Genomic DNA, 20,627 nt, shown 5'->3' with positions numbered 1-20,627 from the left:
TCTCAACTCCCTAAGCAATTCACTATATTCTCTGGTGAACTATTTGCCATTCTTCAGGTAATAAAATTCGTCAATGAAAATAAGATTGATAATGGCCAAATAATTAGTGATTCATTGAGTCCATTATCCTCTTAAACATCCTATTTAGTCCATTAATCCATTAAGTCGAAACTCATGATATGCGAAATCAATAATCGAACTGTTCAGTTTTTTTGGACCTCTTCGTATTGTCGAATAAAACAAGCAATTGAGAAACCAATTTCATTGTCAATGTCTACTTGTCACCACCTTGATGTCAAACAATATTTTAAACAGAAAATAATGAAAAAATGGTAGGAAACATGGGATGTCTCAAATTCTAACCTTAGATCCATAAAATAAACTGTCCTACCATGGAGGCTACCTATGAAAAGAAGAGTTCAAGTTATCATCTCCAGACTACGATTAGGACACACCAAGATCACACATGATTTCCTATTACAGAAGCAACCCAAACATTTCTGTTAAGCGTGTGATAGGGATCTAACAGTACATCACTAAGTGGAGTGTCCATTGTACGCATTTGAAAGATAACATGAACAGTTACTTACAACAATAAAAGACATTCTACATACTTTTTTTGGTTACCTCAGGACTAATCAACAAAATCTAATTATTATATTTTTGTTTTTTATATTTATGTTATCTGCAAAATCGACCCTTTCTAATAACCGTTGTGGTTGAAGCAGTTAAAAAAACACAGTGTGTTACATTTTCAATATATTGATCAATTCATTCAATAATAATCATTACAGTCACTCAAGCATTTAGCAACCAATTTTTTTGGATTGGAGTGAAATTTGAACTATTGCTAGGAAGTAGTCCAAGAAACAAAAGTTAAATAATGCCATTGTCTGCTTTTACCCTAGAGGTAGATGCCACCTCTTCTGGGGTCGGATATTAAAAATAACTACACCGTTCAATATATGGACAAATTCTTAGCAAACAATGTTCTATATAAAAATTTTTTACACCCAATACTTTTTGAGATATTGGCGCCTAAAAGTGGTCGTTTTTAGTCCAAAATGTTTATTTTTTTGTGGTATTTTGGAAAATATCTCAAAAACTACAAGCTTTTGACTAGAGAATATTATAACATAATGATATGACTGACGTACTATCCCTTGCAAGATAATTCGGATGAAATTCCCCAGATTAAGAAACTGGGCCGATATCAAGCACAAAATGACTGTACTCCCTTAATGTTGTAACGAATAGTCACCGTTAGTCTTTAGTTACATTAGGTTCAATTTTAAATTATATCCAAAGTTTAAAGGTACTTTACTAAATGATACAAAGTAGGTGTAGCCAGGTACGTATTTAAATTTTGAGTTATTAACGTTTGGTAAATAAAGTTTTAAGCATAATTTTGTGTACCTATTTAAATTTAATTAGTTAATTCATAATCAGTCACTTAATAAAAGAGCTTCATTTTTCTTTTGCCGTTCATTTAGAACAGTGTAATAACTATAAATACGACTGATATAGAAATGATTAGTGACGATGTCCTGTACATTCCTGCCATTATTTCAGGAAGTGAAGTCTAATCTGAACCTGAAAAACGTTCTGTTTATATTCATCTCACACACGATGCAAAGCAAATCGTGCTTAACGTTTACAACTGTAAGTACTCGTTAAAAATACTCTTTCGTTAAGTTTAAAATTATTATTTTCTTTGTATTTTTTCACTATGTTAAATATATATTTTAATATAAAAGTATTACTTATATGTATTTTTCTTTTACTTTGTGGGATTGCCGTAATATTGATAAAATGTATCAGTATATAAGTCCATACGTAAAAATTCCTCAAATTTTTTTAAAGTGTTTGGATATAAAAAACTTAAATATCAGTAAAATCTAAAAACTTACCTCTTCGCCTTTACTGTTGTGGTACCGAATCCACTTTTGTAGCCTTGGTCGCCAGTATTCCAGCATGTAGGCTTCGGCGTATTCGATCCCTTGGCCGTTTCCGAAGCGGCCTTGCGTTTCCGTCGCTGTGATCATGCGAACGGTACGCAGGTCGAGCTGGATCCATTCCTCCGGCTCTGTCGTTGCTTGCTTCAGGGGACACCAAGCTCCACCATTTTTATCAGTCCGGATTCTGGAAATAAACACGTCTGTGAGTTTCTAATCGACTAGAAAAATATTGATAGGAATAATAAAATTATTCTTCTGTTGTATCTAACGACAAATGTATATTAATCTTTTTCACACAATAAATGATAGCTTCAAATTATTGACTATTATTGATGGGACTGTAATAATTGTATCCGTAGAAACTAATTGTAATTTTATGGCTAACTAGGAAAAAATTAGTTTTTCGAAAAAGTGATAAGAGGTAAAAAAAATTTAAAAATAATGATTTGAACGTACTTAAAAGTTTGGGGGGATTTAGGGCTGCACACCCCCCTTAAAATTTTTCTGTGCGCTTAGATTTTGTTGTTTCTTTTTTATGAAAAATGCTTTCAGAACTGTAACGTGTCCATTTTTATTACAAAATGTCAAGTAGTTTAGGAGATAACGCAAAAAAAAAATTTATTTTGTAACTTCAAAGGGCTGTAACTTTTTTGTGTACACTTTTGTACTAAGGTAAGTTGAATTCAATCAATTTATTTTTGTCCCCGGAACATGTGATTTAATTTATGACATACCTTTTTGAAACACCCTATATAGTGGAATGTTTATTGCTGAAACCAAATTGATGATTTGGTATAAGATTTTTTTTTTTCTATTATTGGTTTTAATCTTTTCAATAGAAGTTTTTTAAATAGTTTTTATATCACCGGAAGGAGTGATATATGTCGATAGGATGTTACTTCATTAGAAGGTTTACCTGGTTTGGCGATCATAGTGACTTCGGCTACTGTCCAGAGTCTGGGAACATATCTTAATCTAAAAGCAGCATTTATTAGGTGTTTCAGCTTAACTATGTCTTTTCTTGGTAGATTTTTTAATAGTTCTCCTGTTACGAGATCATATCCTGGAGCTTTCTTAGGATTTATATTCTCTTTTATCTCAGTTGATACTTCTCTAAATGATATAAACGTTATTATTTCTTCGGTTTGAAATGATTCTTCCCATCTCAGTTCTTCACCATTATTGTCGTTGGGTTGAAACTCTTCCAGTCAGAATAACTAAATTTATAAATTTAAATATATAAAAGTTGCAATATCTCCGGTTCTAATCAACGAAAATTTATGTTTTTTTTTAATTTGGGGTACCTCGTTTATTTAACCGAGTAATTGCATTAAACAGTTTAATATAAATATTTATTTTGCAAAATTAACATAACATTGATATGACAAGGTTTTTAAAGTAGATTAACCTTGATGTAACCTATGTACAAAAAGAATAATAAAAATGTAGTATCGACATTTATGATACAACGATATATTGAGTATTAAACACATGAACTGACAAAAATGCTAAATTTACGCACCAATATACGTTTAAAGTATAGTTAGATTTAATTTAAAGTACATTTACACAAGTGTCCCTTTTCTTTATTTTAACAACAAAAGAACCGTTGATCATGTGATCGCTTACTTGAGAGTTCGTCGAGAAAACTTTTTCACTACTTTTATTCCTGCCCTGAGGGTGTTCTTCTGTAAACGCTGTAATGCGTTTTTTTCAAGTTTGCAATTTTCTATTTCTTTCGTTTTAGGATTTCAAAAATTTAAAGTTTTAAATAGACGAAAACGTTGCCAGATGGCAATATCGACATATTTAAAAGTTCTAAAGGGTTTTTGTTTTTTCATGTCGGTAGATTTTATAATCTTATTTTTGTCTGTGTTAATAAGAAACTTTCGTTATAATAGTAGCTAGTGGAAAGAGCGTCTTGACAATTGAGTATCCAAGTTTGTTTATTGATAGTAAACTTTTTTTTTATTAAAAAGTTTTTAAAAGTGTCTTCTTGGGGTATGTATAAGTTAGATATTATATTTATATGGGATTATGGGGCCAAAGTTCCTCCTAAACAGTCAGTTTTATCACACAATACAACATCTTTTATCAAAAGCTCACTGCAATTCTTGCATAAACTAGCAGAAATAGATTACAAGTCCATCAATATCCTAGTCAGTTTTGATATTACCAATCTTTTTACGAATGTACTATTGGAGAAAACAATAAAAATAATAAGATGTGAATGATAGAGGGATGACACATTGACGGCAAAAACTAAGCTGAATTAAAAAATATAAAAGAATCCAGTTTGAACAGGAAGTACATGGAGGAGAAAGTAAAAGTGTCGAACTAGGCTACAGAAAAAAAGAGGGCATATACTAGTTTCCAGCGGTCAGATTTTAATACCATACAGTTAAAGTCACAGGTAAATTCGCTCCGGCCATATGTTTCTCAGAAAAGATAACGTATGGTCCTAAAGTTTTGGGAAAAATTTCACCTGGTCTGATTGAGAAGCAAAATGCATTTAACAAAGAAGGCCATGGAATTGAAATGTCATCAGTTATTAACATTTAATAAACAAAGCAGAATATTTTGGTTTGTGCTCTGCAAAATGTCTTATAAAATTGATATTCGTCGAGGTGTTTATAATATGGTTGGGCGAATGTCGAAACGAGATATTGTTAATATTTATCGAGATCAGAACATACGCAAATCGACAATTTATCGCACAATCAGAGAATGTGAAGAAGGGATACCATGTGTTAACTTGCGTAAAAGTGGCCGACCGCGGATTTTGTACCATATAAGAGAGGCAAGACTGATTGAAGCAGCTAAGAACAAAATTGGGGTCTCACAGCGAAAACTGGCCAGAAGATTTCATGTTGGAAAGATGTACAGTATACAGGACCCTATCGAGTAACAATATTATCTACCGGAAAAGAAGGAAAGCTCCAAAATACACAGAGGATCAATTAGAGAGAATTCCGAGATGTTGCCGCGCGTTAAGGCGAGTGCATTTCGTCAACAAGTCGAAACTTTACTTTACCTTTGTACCGAAAGCAGACAATCCCCCCAACCTACCTCAGGCTCGTCCAACTGAAGAGTTCTGGGCAATATTAAGTCGGAAACTCTATAATAACGGATGGAAAGCCATAATAACAGCCGAAAATGAAGATGATCTACAAAGATTAATTAAAGAATTCGAAGATACGGCGCTCATATACCACATGTAGATCTCAACAGAGAAAACTAAAGCGATAGTGATATCAGCGTAACCGAGACGATGTAAACTAGTTGTAAATAACAAAATAATAAAACTAGTGATGGAAACTGAATACTTGGGAATAAAACTGTCAAGCTACAGAAAAGTGGAAGAAGAAGTACAAAAACAAGTGAACATGGCAATCAGAGCAGCAGGATGTCTCAACAACACAATCTGGAGAAACAAATACCTCACAACGGAAACGAAAATCAGGATATATAAATCAACAATAAGACCGATAATGACGTACACAGCGGAAACAAGAGCAGATACGGCGAAAACACAAAGACTACTGGAAACAACAGTAATGAAAGTCTTACGAAAAATAACAAACCAAACTCTAAGAGACAGAGTAAGAAGTGAGGAAATACGAGCGAGATGTGGTATAAAGGAAATAAACGAGTGGACCAAAAGAAGAAAAGTGGAATGGAATCAACACATCGAAAGAATGACAGAAAATAGAATAGTACGAATAGCAAGAGACAAATCGCCAAATGGAAGAAGATCATTGGGACAACCGAGGAAAAGATGGTCAGACAAAGTCAATTGAGGCTAAAAACCGAAGTAAAACAGGCATTAAGCATATTTATAAAGTAGGAAGAAGAGATATTAAAGGAAAAACACTATTAGACAGAACAAGGAGTAATTGAGATCAGAGACCTATGCAGAATAATCAACATTTAGGAAAGGTTGCAAGAAAGAAACATAGAATGTAACAGCTATATAAGTAAAATAGCAGAGAACAGACTAGTTAGAATAGCCTGGCATAAGTCTTCAATCCAAAAAAGAAGCACAGGACGTCCACGGAAACAAAAAAAAATATCTTCCACTGGGTGACGTCGAAGAAAAACGGGCAATTTGCCTACATAAAAGTAAAAGAAGAAGAAAACAAAACAGTGTAAAAGATTATAGTATCAGAAAAATTGGCTTATTGGTATACTTTTTCGCAACTCTGTATATATCAATAAAGGATACAAGTTTACAAACAAGGAACAACAAAAAATTGCGTATTCAGCTAAAATTTCCGGACAACCTTTACCCTAAAATAGTAAACTTTTAGTTAAAATATTGTTGAAACTATCAATATACATCTAGTTAGAACCCTCAACTTGTTAACAATAACCAACTCAAGGGCCGTTTATAACAAATCTTTTCATGAGGAGTTGGAAACTTCAATTAGTAGGAAGCTTAATTATATTTTGAGGGTTAGATGCAGCTATGCTTATAATGTCTATGCTGCAGTCCTTGATGATTCAGGTTCGGAGCTTGTCGCTACAAAACTAATCAGAGGTAATGAAATATTCACGAAATTATTTTACGTGGAATTAAAATTAAAAACATCATAGAGTCATTTTTGTATTTAACTTGGTAATTATCACAGAGAGTTGTTACTTGCTTTTGCTTCATTTTTTCTTGTCTCTTTGATGATTATAATAAAACAAATAGAATTAAATTTAAGAATGTAGCAACAAATTTTGATTAAAATTTTTGATATAAAAAATAATCATAAATTTTTATGTTTTTGTTAAATTAATAAGATAACAATACTATTAACAGATCAGTATTATGAAATTAATTCCAAAATATTTAGAAATCATATGAAACATTTTAGCCCAGTCTGGTTAAAAAAAAAGGTGGAAAAATGTTTCGCAGATATCTGAAGCTTTTAAGACATAGGTGGGAGATACTAAACAGCGTTCCACGTTAAGAAAATAACATTAGGCTTATGGAGATCAGTGTTGCCAAAACTCTCAGGCGTGCGGTTTACTAGATTGTCGATATATTTTTCGAATTTCCATTTTCAATTAACGTTTAACTGTTAAGTCAGAATAACAACTGAAGAACCACAAAGCCTTATTATCATTATGTAGTCTCAGAGAACGACATAAAATCGCTGACATACGTACACCGTATTATTTTAAGTTGCAATTAGTAATTAGATATATGCATTCCAAGCGGTCCGTTTATTTGCTTTTAAATCTTTAATAGCCGGCAAAGTGGATGATTTAACTAAGCAATATTTTCTACTGATTTCTATGATTCATGGTATATGATATTCTTACCGAAAAACAAATAAACTGTCGTTACTATAATTAAAATAAGATAAAATAAAATTATCTTTTGTAAATACTATTTATTTAATTAAAATCATTTTCCCTACTTTTCATCTCTTGTTTCGAATAAATTTAACTCATGTCTGTGAAAACGAAAATACAAATAATTATACAACCCTGAACCGTGCTTGTGTTCATCGTGGCATCGCTGCGCTTCTATCGTCCATAAGAAATACATGGCCCTATCTCCGCAATGTTATTTTCTTAACTTGGAACGCTCTATAGATGATGAATAGATAAAAAGATACTCCTAGTTTTACCTTGCGTTTTTTTTTAAGCAATAATTTATGGTCACAATTTGATTTTTTGTCTATAAATTTTTTCCCTTATATTTTAAATAAACAATATTTATGTAATTTTTTTATGTTAAGAATATCTTTATTTTCCCGTTTTTTTTAATTAAAATTGATAAATAATTTACAGAGATATTTGGAAAAAGGCAGTTTTTTTGCACTAATTTATAAATTTTATTAATTTTTTTATTAACAAAATAAAATGGTATTCATACATTTAAACATCAAGGAATTACCATCTTTTAGATTTGTGCGAAATTTCCCCCCCTATCAGTCAAATATTTTATAAGTTATTTAATTTTTTTATCCCTGAGGCTAATTATTTAAACTATTGAGCTTGCCCTATGCATGATGCTAGACACATTCAGCAAATTTCGTAGGATTCTTTAAGACTTAGACTATCTCAGAAGTTAAATGCATATTGAGTTTTCCTCGAAATTATTTACAAAATAAACGTTTGAAAAAGGGGTATGTTTTTTACTTATAAACAATTGTAATAACTTCTATATTTTTCAAGCTACAGACTTGTACGTAAAACCATTAAATAGCTGGTAAAAAAGCTCACATTAAAAAATAAAAAACCTTCTATGACCAATAGGAACGAAGTTAGTGACTATTTTTAAAAAAATCATATCTCCATTGTTTATAAACATTAAAAAGTAAAATTTGCACAAATTTTGAATGAAAATCTAAACTTTATATTGAAACTTATAGCTATAAAATTTATCTAATTTTTCGAAACGACGGTACTTTCGAAAGATCGACATAGGAAAGTGGAGAGGATATCTGTTTCAGCTCCGTTTTTTTTCGGCATCGGAACTTCAAATTGCAACACGTAGGAAAAATTTACATTATCTCGGCTTCCTTTGCAGCTGCAAGCCTCTTTTTTTTATTCTGGGGTAGCTCGTAGAAATATGAATAACTACATAGTTTTCACTGGCCAGAAAATATGGGAAAACTCGGAAAAATTGAATCCATTTGAAATTCACCCTAAATACTTACTTTTTTTTAATTTGCTCGAATAGTCTGTCGCAGTATTAATAATGATGACATACACACCCCCCATAAATCTCGGAAAATCCCGGAAAATCAACATGTTTTTTCATTTTATATCAATGATGTAATAATATATTTTATAAATTAAATTTCAGGTAATTTTTTACACATTATATTATTATATTCCTTATATTAATTACGAGTATAATGGTTTGTATTTTTATAATTAACAATATTGATTTTTATTCTATTTTTCTTACAAATATGATATACAATATTAATCTAATCTGCCTTACTGCTTTGATAAAAAAAGTCGATTTTTTCATCACTTGCCTTATCAAATTTTGCAATGTTTATTGAACTTTAGTTTTTTTATTTTCTTTACATACATTGGTTTAAAAGTTAAAATTTGGTTCATTTATTCGACTTCACTGTCAGGTCTGAACCTTTTTGTTGCAGGTTGTTTGTCTTCACTTATTAAGTCAGTCTTTCCATACATTAACATATTATTGGGCGATCTTAATGCCAAGGTGGGTCAAGGTAAGGTAGGAGAACAAGTAGGAAAATATGGGCTTGGAAACAGAAATGACAGAGGAGATTGATTTATTCATTTTTGCTAAAGTGAAGACTTCGTAATAACAAATACCTTTTTCAAATTACCTCCTCGACGGTTATATACATGGACATCTCCACAACATACCAAAGAAAAAATAGTGAGAAATCAAATTGACTACATTATGGTAGCAAGGAGGTATCATAATGCTGTTAAATGTACTAAGACGTACCCAGGAGCTGATATAGGCTCAGATTATAACCCGGTAGTTACTGTGATAGAGGCGAGACCAAAAAAGATTAGAAGACCACACAGAAAGGCACTAGATTTAAATAAACTTAGAAACAAAAATATACGACAAGAAACAGGAGAAGAAATAAATGAAAACCTCCGTTCAGTGCAGCAACAAATTAACGATACAAACAACGTTAACCAAAAATTAAAGTACATAAATACAGCTATACAAACAGCAGGAAAGAAACATCTTACAAAAATAACAACAAAGAATAAGGGGTGGATGACACAAGATATACTAGACTTGATGGAACAAAGAAGAAAGATGAATAATTACCCAGACAAATACAAAGAAATAAATAAACACATAAAAAAGAGAATAAAAGAAGCCAAAGAGGAGTGGATTAAAGAACAATGTGAAGAAATGGAAACCTATGAGAAAAAGTACGATGCGTTCAATATGCACAAAAAAGTAAAAAAAATAACAGGAAGCATAAAGAAATGCCAAATAGGTAAACTTAAAGACAAAGATGGAAATCTTATTGTAGATCTAGAGAATAAAATAAAAAGATGGATAGAATACCTGAATGAATTATTTGAAGACGATAGAAACAACTTAACTCAGATAATCAATGCAACTGGGCCAGACATATTGAAAGAAGAAGTAGAATACGCAATAAGAAACGCTAAAAATGGAAAAGCAAATGGACCTGATGAAATTCCTACAGAACTGTTGAAGCTTTTGAATGCTAAATCAGTAACCATAATATTAAATTTTGCAGCGAGGAGCTAAAACAGTTTCCCGTCCATTTTCCTATGTCGATCTTTCGAAAGTAACTTCGTTTCGAAAGGTTTTAAGTTTCGAAAAATTGAATGAATTTTATAGCTATAAAATTCAATATAAAGTTTAGATCTTCATTCAAAATTTGTGCAAATTTTACTTCTTAATGTTTATAAACAATGGAGATATGATTTTTAAAAAAATAGTCACTAACTTCATTCCTATTCCTATTCCTCCTATTATTCATAAAAGGTTTATTTTTTTTGTTAAATGTGAGTTTTTTTACCAGCTATCTAATGGTTGTACGTACAAGTCTGTAGCTTGAAAAATATAGAAGTTATTACAATTGTTTATAAGTAAAAAACATACCCCTTTTTCAAACGTTTATTTTGTAAATAATTTCGATGAAAACTCAATATGCATTTAACTTCTGAGATAGTATAAGTCTTAAAGAATCCTATGAAATTTGTTAAATATGTCTAGCATCATTCATAGGGCAAGTTCAATGGTTTAAATAATTAGTCCCAGGGATAAACAAATTGAATAACTTTTAAACTATTTGACCGATCGGGGGGAAATTTCGCACAAATTTAAAGGACGGTAATTCCTCAATGTTGAAATGTATTAATAACATTTTATTTTGTTAATAAAAAAATTAATTAAATTTATAAATTAGTGCAAAAAAACTGCTTTTTTGCAAATATCTCCGTAAATTATTTATCAATTTTAATTGAAAAAACAGGAAAATAAAGATATTTTTGATATAAAAAAATGGTATAAATATTGTTTATTTAAATTGTAAGGGAAAAAACTTATAGATAAAAAACCAAATTCTGACCATAAATTATTGTTTAAAAAACACGCAAGGTAAAAATAGGAGTATCTTTTTATCTATTCGTCATCCCGTAACTCCCACCTATGTCTTAAAAGCTTCAGATATCTGCGAAACATTTTGCCGTGAAATCGATGATTTTTGTATAACCAGACTGGGCTATTTCCAAAAAAAGTATTAACAGGAAGAGTGTGGACGAGGAAGACCAAAAAAGAAAATGTTAAAAGAGGTTAAAACCGATGTAAGAAAACTAAGAATACCGAACTGGGAGGAAAAGACGAAAAACAGAGATGATTGGAAAAAATAGTGAAGAAAATAGAAACCATGGGCCTCCAGGATGTCCAGAAGAGCTGTTCTCAAACTCGACTGACGTCTCGTGATTTAACTGTCAAAATTTAATTCGCGAAGATTGCCAGGCGACAAACTTTCATAGCAGTCGAAAATATTGCCGGCAAAATTTTCTCTCTTATGATTATTATATACGATAATAAATTCTTTTTAGATGAATTCAATCTGTTGTTATTTGCAAAAATAAAAGTATAATATTACACTTATATAATATATGAAGTCAATTTTTGGCGAATTTGAGATATTGACGTTATCCTATAGAAAACAAGTTATATTTTGTCGTAAACATACGCTGAGGACAAAAACGCGATACGTCAGGAAATATGTAATAGGAAAAATAATCTGTACAGGAGAATAACGTGATAAGTCCGTGCGGTACCGGGCAAAAACGGGATAAGTCCGGGTTTCTGACTTCTATTCGTTGGCGTGCCACGTGTCGCTATTGTAATGGTTTTCTGTAGTTTTGACAGTATTATTCATGTTTTTCGTTAGTAAGCATTGTTACAAACATCGTTCGTGTCGGGTGTCGCTGTTGTGATAGTTTTCTTCAGTTTTGTCAGTATTATTCGAGTTGTTCGTTAGTAAGCATTGTTAGAAACATTTCTCTAGCATGGAAAGTGACTTAGGTGATTGCGAAGATACGCCGATGGTGTTTTCTAAAAAAAGAGGCCCAAACATGGAAGATTAACATATGTGAATAAAAAAATTAGGCTAAAAAGTCATGAAATTGGCAGGGAATGTGACTGCAAACGTTTACAGTGCTCCAAAAAGATTCCAGTGGAGGGGAAGCAAAACATTATAAGAAGTTTTAATCTTTTGGAGTCTACCGATAAACAAAACTCCTATTTATGTGGACTCATTAGTATTCTTCCAGTTAAGAATAGACGTCCTTGGTTGGACGAAGAAAATGCTCGTTTAAGAGATGTTGTAGGTCTTTATAAGATTAGATATTTACATGAAAACAAACTTAATGAAGTAGTAGTTTGCCGAAATGAGTTTGTAGCTTTACACGGCATCACAAAACGTAGAATTAAGTATTTACTCACATCTTTAAAAAATACCGGCATGCCTCCAATCGAGAAAAGAGGAAAACACTTAAACCGACTCTTAAAACTGTATGATGATACTCGTAATAAAATTAAAGAGCACATATCATCATTTAAAAGCAGAAGCAGTCATTACAGTACCAACGACTCTCAGAAGAAATATTTACCTGAAGAACTCAATGTTAAGAAAATGTGGGAAATGTTTAAAAAAATGCATTCCTGCAGCGAAGTATCATACGAAATTTACAGAACCATTTTCACCTCATATTTTAACATAGCTTTTGGTTACTCACGCACAGACAGTGCAGTAAAGTGAAATGTGTCAAGCAAGAAAAACAACCAGGTAATGAAAAACCTGTACACGTGTTTCTAAATGAAAACCAAAAAATTGATCAAACTAAATAACAACTAAAATTAAACAACTGACCACCTTACATGATCTTCATTTACGTAAAGCAAAATCATTTTATTCAATTAAAAAGCAGTCAAAGCCAAGTCGTAAATCCAACAATGTAAAAGAGTCAATCTGTATAGACTTTGGTAAAAATTTTCCAATTCCCAAAATTCCTACTAATGATGTATACTACAAGAGGCAGCTGTCTATTTATATGTTCAACGTACATGTTCTCTCTGAGTCAAGAAGTATCTTTTATTTGTACACAGAAATCATTGCTAAAAAAGGTAGTGATGATGTTGCTTCTCTACTGAATCATTTCGTATATAACTATTGTGATTTAAACATAAGAGAACTGAAATTGTTTTGTGACTCCTGCGGTGGGCAAAACAAGAATTACACCATTTTCCGCTATTTGCATAATCTTGTTCACCATCAAAAAAGGTTTGATTCTATTAGAGTAACTTTTCCTATTAGAGGTCATTCTTATATGGAGAATAATAAGAATATGGGAATCATTAATCATAAAGCCAGAATTGAAACAGTGAAAGAATTACGCGATCTCGTTCAATCTTCCAGGCACAAACCTTCACCCTTTGTAGTGGAACATATCTCAGAAGACAATCAACATATTTTTCGAAAGTGGACCGAACATGTAAATAAACTTTACAAGAAAAAAGCTAACTTTCCAATTCCATCAATAAGACAATTCAAAGTTTCAAAAGAACATCCTAGGTTAATCGAGTATAAAGACATAATGGGGCATGGAACTCAGCAGTTGTAATCGATAGAAAACCTACATTTATCAAAAATTTGGAGAGTAACAATCAATTTCTTTTTCCTGAAATATCTTACTCAGGTAAAGTTGTATTCATAGACTGTTATGTAGTTTCACTATTATTATTTTTGCTTCAGGTCAAATACCAATTTCGGCGCAAAAAAGTTCTGTGGAAAAGAAGCTCAGGATTATTTTAACTCACTGGTGCACAATTAATTAAGAATATGGGGGACATTTTTTATTTTCTTCGATGAAAAAACCTTTTAAAATAATCGAAACAATCTTGTTATTTTCTTATAATAATGGATCTATTAATTTTTTAGTTTAACTATTTTTTTAGAAGTAAAATTGTTTGTACAATAAAAATATACTTAAAAAAACAAAATTGTTATACATTCAGGGCAAAAACGGGCTAAGTCAGAACCAACTTTGAATAACTTCTTGATTTTTCTATCAAAAAAGTTTTTTAATGCTTTCAGTTTTTATCCTAAAGGTCTCAGATAGTTTAAAAACATAATGGTAAAAAAACAAATTCTGACTTCAACAACTTTAGTATTTGTAGCGTTTTTGAACTTTTGAACTTAAAATCATAAAATGTGACTTAGCCTGTTTTTCCCCTATACCCTTTATATACACTTTGGCGGTTTCGCTATCATCTTTCAGTTTCATACCTATTCAACTAATAAATGCTTAAAAAACTTGCCACCTACTTTTTAGATGACTTTATATGCGATATATTTTTCTAAACAAAAAAATCATTGATAATTAAATAATATAAGACAGCCTTCGCTGCAATAAAGCATATCGATCATGTATTTCCCCCATAACAGCAAAATTCATTGCTTACAGAGCATAAAAGAAAATTTCCCCTGTTCGTTTTTATCTCCACGCCCCCTATTCTTCCACTAATTTCCTAATTGTACACTCTACCTGCTCTACTCAAAGTTTATTAAGAATAAATGTTTATTGCCCGCACAGAAGAAGAATTAAAACCCGGCATTTGTTCCCGATTGTGAGTTTCGAAGTTATTCGCAGACGGGTCTACTCCGCATGCTGCTTTCTACAACTCTAATAATCGCCACTTAACTAAAGAGAATTTTCCGGGCGATTATTCCACTAGAATGGGAAAACGTAGAACACCCAATTGATCACTTAATACTTATTCCAGCATTTCTGCCTTCCCAAACAAAAAGTCCGTGGAAGCGCCAAAGTTTTTTGTCTGTGCCTGACTTCAGAATGTTTTCCATACATTATTGAGCTTTCCATTCTTTGAATGCATCTCTTCAATCCAACACTGGGGACTGACAACAGAGAGGGATTTTACAGATTACTTTTCAAAGTTTAAAAGCTATAATCCTTAGGCTAGACAAATGTTTTGGTCGAAATCGACCAAATTTAAAGTTTTCGTTATTGCATGTACCAATAATGGATTAAAAATGTAATTTTTACTTAAAACCACATGATTAATGAAAATTGATTTTTATGATTTCAAATTATTTTTGAAAATATATATGTAGTTTCTATACTCTCATGGCAGATCTGTAAAAAATCGACTAAATTTGGATGTTAGAGGTGGTATTCGGATTTTTGCAGAAATAGTTAGGTAATTTGAGTAATAATAATTAATTTCTCTTTCTCAAATATATCGTTAACATTAATCAAAAAATTAAAATATTTAAAAGTAACATCGATTTTGCTTATAACTTTAAAAAATTTCTTTTTGGAGCAAAGTCGCAATAAAATAAAATAATATATCGCTGGTTGAAAATGTTTTATTTTATTATCTTTGCTGCAAAATAGTAATAAATACAAAAAAGAGAGGGAAACAAGCCTTGTCTTATTTAATCTATTTTAACCACTTGCTATAATTGATTTCAAACCAATAAACAACCGCATGTGCTCTCTAAAACTCAAAGGCAAGTGGTTTAACCTAACCCTCCTCTCAATTCACGCACCAACGGAAGAAGCAAATGAAGACGACAAGGAGAAATATTAGAACAACAATACACAACGGCACCCAGACACGACGTCAAAATCATACTGGGAGACTTCAATGCCAAACTAGGTAAAGAGGACCATCTTAGAGCGATGATACTTAGCTTACATGATAACACTAATGATAACGGATCAAGACTGGCAGAATTCGCTGTAGCCAACAATATGGTAGTAAAAACTACACAATTCCAAAGAAAAAATATACATAAAGTAATCTGGGTGTCAAATGACGGAATCACACAAAACCAGATAGACCATGTGTTTATCGATGGAAGATATTCTAGCAATATCATCAGCGCACACAGTCTGAGGGGAGCAGAAAGTGACTCTGACCACTTCCTGCTCAGAACAAAGATGAGAACAAGGCTAAAGACGAGACAGCCAAAGCAACGCCAACAAGGAAACAGATGGGACATTTCAAGGCTTGATTTACCTGATAATGCACGCCAATATCAGGCACTGATCCAAAACAAATTGCAGACACTGGAAGAAGAAGAAACATCAACGATAGAATTGACCATAGACCAGAGATGACAAAATATAACGAACGTCATAAAAAGTGCCGCAGCGGAAATTATAGGAAAAGAAAGGAATAACAAGAAGAAAAACCAGTGGTTTGACCAGGAGTGCGAATAAAGCTTGCATCAGAAAGCAATCAAGAGGCTAGAGTTACTAACACGCCCTACAGATGAGAATAGGGAAGACTACAACAGAATAAGGACTCAAACGAGAAGACTTTGAGAAGAAAAAAGAAACAGTACCTAGAAGCGCGAATACAGCAACTGGAGGAGGAACATAGAACCGTCAGTCTAGACAGTTTTATAAGGACCTAAAAACAATGAAGGGCAACACGACCAACAGCCCAAGATTTATAAAAGACGATGCAGGACAATTGCTCACAGACGACGAGGAGATAAGCCGCCAATGAAGAAAGTATTTTGAGGGACTCTTAAATACAGAAAAACCCACAACGAGAGGGCCACAAAGACAGTACCAGTTAGCCGAACCTGAAATACCAGGGCCCACACTAGCTGAAGTAAAATCCACAATTTCGTCTCTAAAAAAACATAAAGCACCAGAGACCCAGACGACATACAGGCGGAACTACTAAAAAAAAGGGGGAGAAAATACCTTGAGATATATCATCTTATAAGAGAAGTCTGGGAAAGAGAAGAAATACCGAAACACTGGCATGAAAGCCATATAGTACCTATCCACAAGAAGAGAGACAAACAAATATGTCGGAACTATAGAATAATATCGTTAATCAATACAACGTACAAAATTATATCCATAATACTGTCTAGAAGGCTAACTCCATAAGCAGAGGAAATAATAGGCGACTACCAAAGCGGATTCATACCGGGAACGTCGACCATAGACCACATATTCGTCCTACGCCAGGTATTGGAAAAAAAACTGGGAATTATTGACACCGGGCTTAGACAAGGAGATCCTCTCGCCCCCCTGCTATTTCATTTTGCAGTGTAACTTGCGGTAAGGAAAGCTCAACCACAACTGACAAACGGATTTACCGCCCAAGGATCAAAAATACTATTGGCTTTTGCGGATGACGTGGACATAATTGCACAATCCACCAGAGATGCAAAAGAAGTTTTCACCCTATTCGAAAACGGAGCCAAGGAAGTTGGTCTGAAGGTCAACGAGGACAAGGCCAAGTACATGGTGGTTACGAAGAACCCAAGATCAAGGGTTAAACAAAACGTAACAATCAATGAAGACAACTTTGAAGTCGTCAAAGAATTCAAGAACCTGGGAGCGATCATAACATCTAAAAATAAATATGAAAAGGACATGGTAGCCAGGATCATTGCAGGAAACAAGGCATATTACTCATTAATGACCGTACTTAAATCAAAAATACTCTCAATACCAGCAAAAATAAGAGTGTATAAGACAATAATTCGTCCCACAATAACGTATGGAAGCGAGACATGGACTCTGAACCAGCGGGAAACGACAAAATTACTGGTACTGGAAAGAAAGATACTGCGGACTATCTATGGGCCTTGCAGAGAAGAGATAACAAAAAAATGGAGAAGAAGATACAATAATGAACTCCAGACAGTATATGGAGATGAAAACATAGTACGCTACATTAAAGCAAACCGAATAAGATGGGCGGGCCACGTACTAAGATCGAGTGACGAAAGACTTCTGAACGCCACATTCTGGGAAAGGCCCGATGGCAGAAGATCAGTTGGTCGCCCAAGAAAGACATGGAAGGACGCAGTAGCCAGTGATCTACGCAAAATGGGAATACAGCAATGGGAAATAGCTGCTTAGGAACGACAACAATGGAGGGCAATAGTAAACGCGGCCAAGACTCACATAGAGTTGTAGAGACAAATGATGATGATGAACCACTTGGATTACACTTACGACAATAAACAACAAGAACAAGATCTGAACCTTCCTAAGTCCTAACACAAATACCTGTAACAGAAACAAGTGCTCATGTACAACCTGAACCTGCACCTTCGACTTCTGGTATAATCGGAGCACTTCTAGGTCTGGGGTTTTCTTATGCTAAAAGTCCAGTGCGAGAGAAACAAGAACAAGTATCTAAAAATGTATGCAGTTATAAGTCCAGTGCCAGAGGAAGGAAGAATAGTATCTAACAGAGGAATAAAAGCTACCGTAGCAGTTGTAAACAAACGAACAAAGAAAAATGAGACTGATTCCGAAGAAGAATACTCTGAGGAACAGGACGTTATCTAGTTTGATACAGACAGTGAGCCTGATGGGATAAGAATCTCCTGACTCTAGTGATGCTGAATGTATGTTTTGCTAAAGACTTTTCCACGGATAAGAGTGGACGAAACTGGATTAAGTGCATAATATTTGGGCTCTGGGCTCACTATCACAACTACCGGTTTAATATATAACAAATCTGTGCAAATCTTAGCATATGCTGATGATATCAATATTGTTGGGAGAACGGAAAACGCAGCACGAGAGGCGTACGTAGCATTAAAGGAAGCGGCTACAAAAATGGGTTTAATAATAAACACCAACAAAACAAAATACATGAAAATAGGTACGCAACCACAAACACTACGGCCACTTGTTATAGAAAATGACGTCATCGAAGCAGTTAACGAATTTGTATACCTGGGAACGCTCGTCAATACTGAAAATGACACTACCGCAGAGATAAACCGCAGAATTTGCACGGCTAATAGATGCTATTTTGGGCTTAATCTCCTTTTTAAATCTACAGTTATATCAAGAAATACAAAAGTAAAACTCTACAAAACAATAATACGCCCAGTCCTAACATATGGTTCAGAAACCTGGACTTTAACACAAAGCAATGAAAACATGTTAGGATGTTTCGAAAGAAAAATACTAAGGCGCATCTATGGAGCGGTAAATGAAAATGGTGTCTGGAGAAGACGATACAACTTCGAACTCTATAGGATATACCAGGAACCAGATATCGTAAAACACATAAAGATAGGACGTCTGAGGTGGGTAGGCCATGTTATGCGGATGGAGCAAACCGACCCAGCTAGAAAAACGCTCCTTGATAGACCTATTGGTCAAAGAAGAAGAGGAAGACCCAGAACAAGATTCCTAGATAACATCGATGAAGACATGAGAAATATGGAAATACGTGCTTGGCGGAGGAAGGCGATGGATAGGGACGACTGGAGAAAAATTCTTGGGGAGGCTAGGACCCACACAGGGTTGTAAAGCCAAAATGATGATGATGGGCTCACTATGATTGTGCTAGTCCAGAGTTTGATACATGGATCTGGACTACTGCAAGTGAATTAAGCTACTTCTTTCATTTTTCACAATTTTTTTGTTTAAATTATTTGATCTCATAGCTTTTTATGTCTATTTTTGGTTACTCATTTGTGATTTTGGTTCTTAGTGTTCGTTTTAATTAAGATATTTGATAGAAGACTGTTAATTACTATATAAAAATGTATGACTGATTTGTCCCAAAAATACCCAAAACAAAATGGTATTCCATAATTGGTGACTTTCCTCTAGTAGTTTTGGCTTGAAAGAAGAAAGTAAATAAAATATTTTTATTCGTTTACCATTATTTTATTTTATGTACTGTCCAGGAATTTGCTGATTGTTTATTTAAAATTTCTGAATGGTATGGGGCATTATCCAAGACTATAACAGATAATTTATGTAAACTTGGAAGCAGTTTTTCTTTTAACAATTTCATAAATATCTTGAATTTGAAACTTACAACCCCCAGGAAGAATTTTAGTCTTATTGTGTGGTCTATGCTTATATTGTGCAACTTCTACTTCACTATTTATACTTGTTCTGATTTTCAAAACTGACTTGAGTTTTGTCTCACTAATAAACAATGCATCATACACACTTTTATATCTAAAACACGTCTCGCCATTTTCAATCACAAGTACTATTATGACAAACTTATTAAGGTACCATTAATTTCCAACGAGTTTGGGAGTATCGCTAAAGTAAGGTATCTGTTTCCCCGAATAGTCGAAAACCCAAGTACGGGTTATGAGAAATTCAATAAATATTTACGCTTATGTTAACTAAATGGAGATATGGGAAAGGAAAATTCTGAGGAAGATATATGGAGGAATAATAAGGGACGGTTTATGGATAAGAAGATCAAATGATGAGTTAAAGGAATTATATAATCAACCTAATATAATAGGAGTCATAAAGGCACAGAGACTAAGATGGCGAGGTAACCTAGAAAGGATGCCGAACACGAGGGCTCCAAAAAGGGTACTAAATTACACTATAGCTTCAAAAAAGAGAAAAGGAAGGCCAAACAATAAATGGAATCAAGAGGTAGAAAAAGATATGGAAAAAATTGGACTAGAAGGCCAGAAAAGAAAAATGTATAACAAGAAGGAATGGAGAAAAATCACATATCGAGCCAGAAAAGATCTCAGTACATAAAGAAAAGCGAAAATGAAGAAAGAACAAACTTTTCAAGCCATGGGCATCTAAGGCCTTTAGTGCTATTGTATATCTATATACATATATTATACATGTATACATGTATATTATATATTATAC

General features: G+C 33.2%; 1 protein-coding gene across 4 annotated transcripts in view; it reads right to left on the bottom strand.

Annotated features, from left to right (window-relative positions):
* The window catches only part of Ddr (discoidin domain-containing receptor 2), a 789,300-nt gene that overhangs the window by 166,863 nt on the left and 601,810 nt on the right, over window positions 1-20,627 (bottom strand). For all 4 annotated transcript variants that reach the window (XM_072542711.1, XM_072542712.1, XM_072542713.1 and 1 more), the window contains exon 6: window positions 1,911-2,142. In XM_072542711.1, coding sequence (XP_072398812.1) covers window positions 1,911-2,142 — 232 coding nt within the window. The remainder of the gene's footprint in view (window positions 1-1,910; window positions 2,143-20,627) is intronic.

This window comes from Diabrotica undecimpunctata, chromosome 9, assembly GCF_040954645.1.
Source record: "Diabrotica undecimpunctata isolate CICGRU chromosome 9, icDiaUnde3, whole genome shotgun sequence".
NCBI classification, from domain to species: domain Eukaryota; kingdom Metazoa; phylum Arthropoda; class Insecta; order Coleoptera; family Chrysomelidae; genus Diabrotica; species Diabrotica undecimpunctata.
Note: the sequence above shows the minus strand (reverse complement) of the source record. Positions and strands in the feature narration are given on the sequence as shown.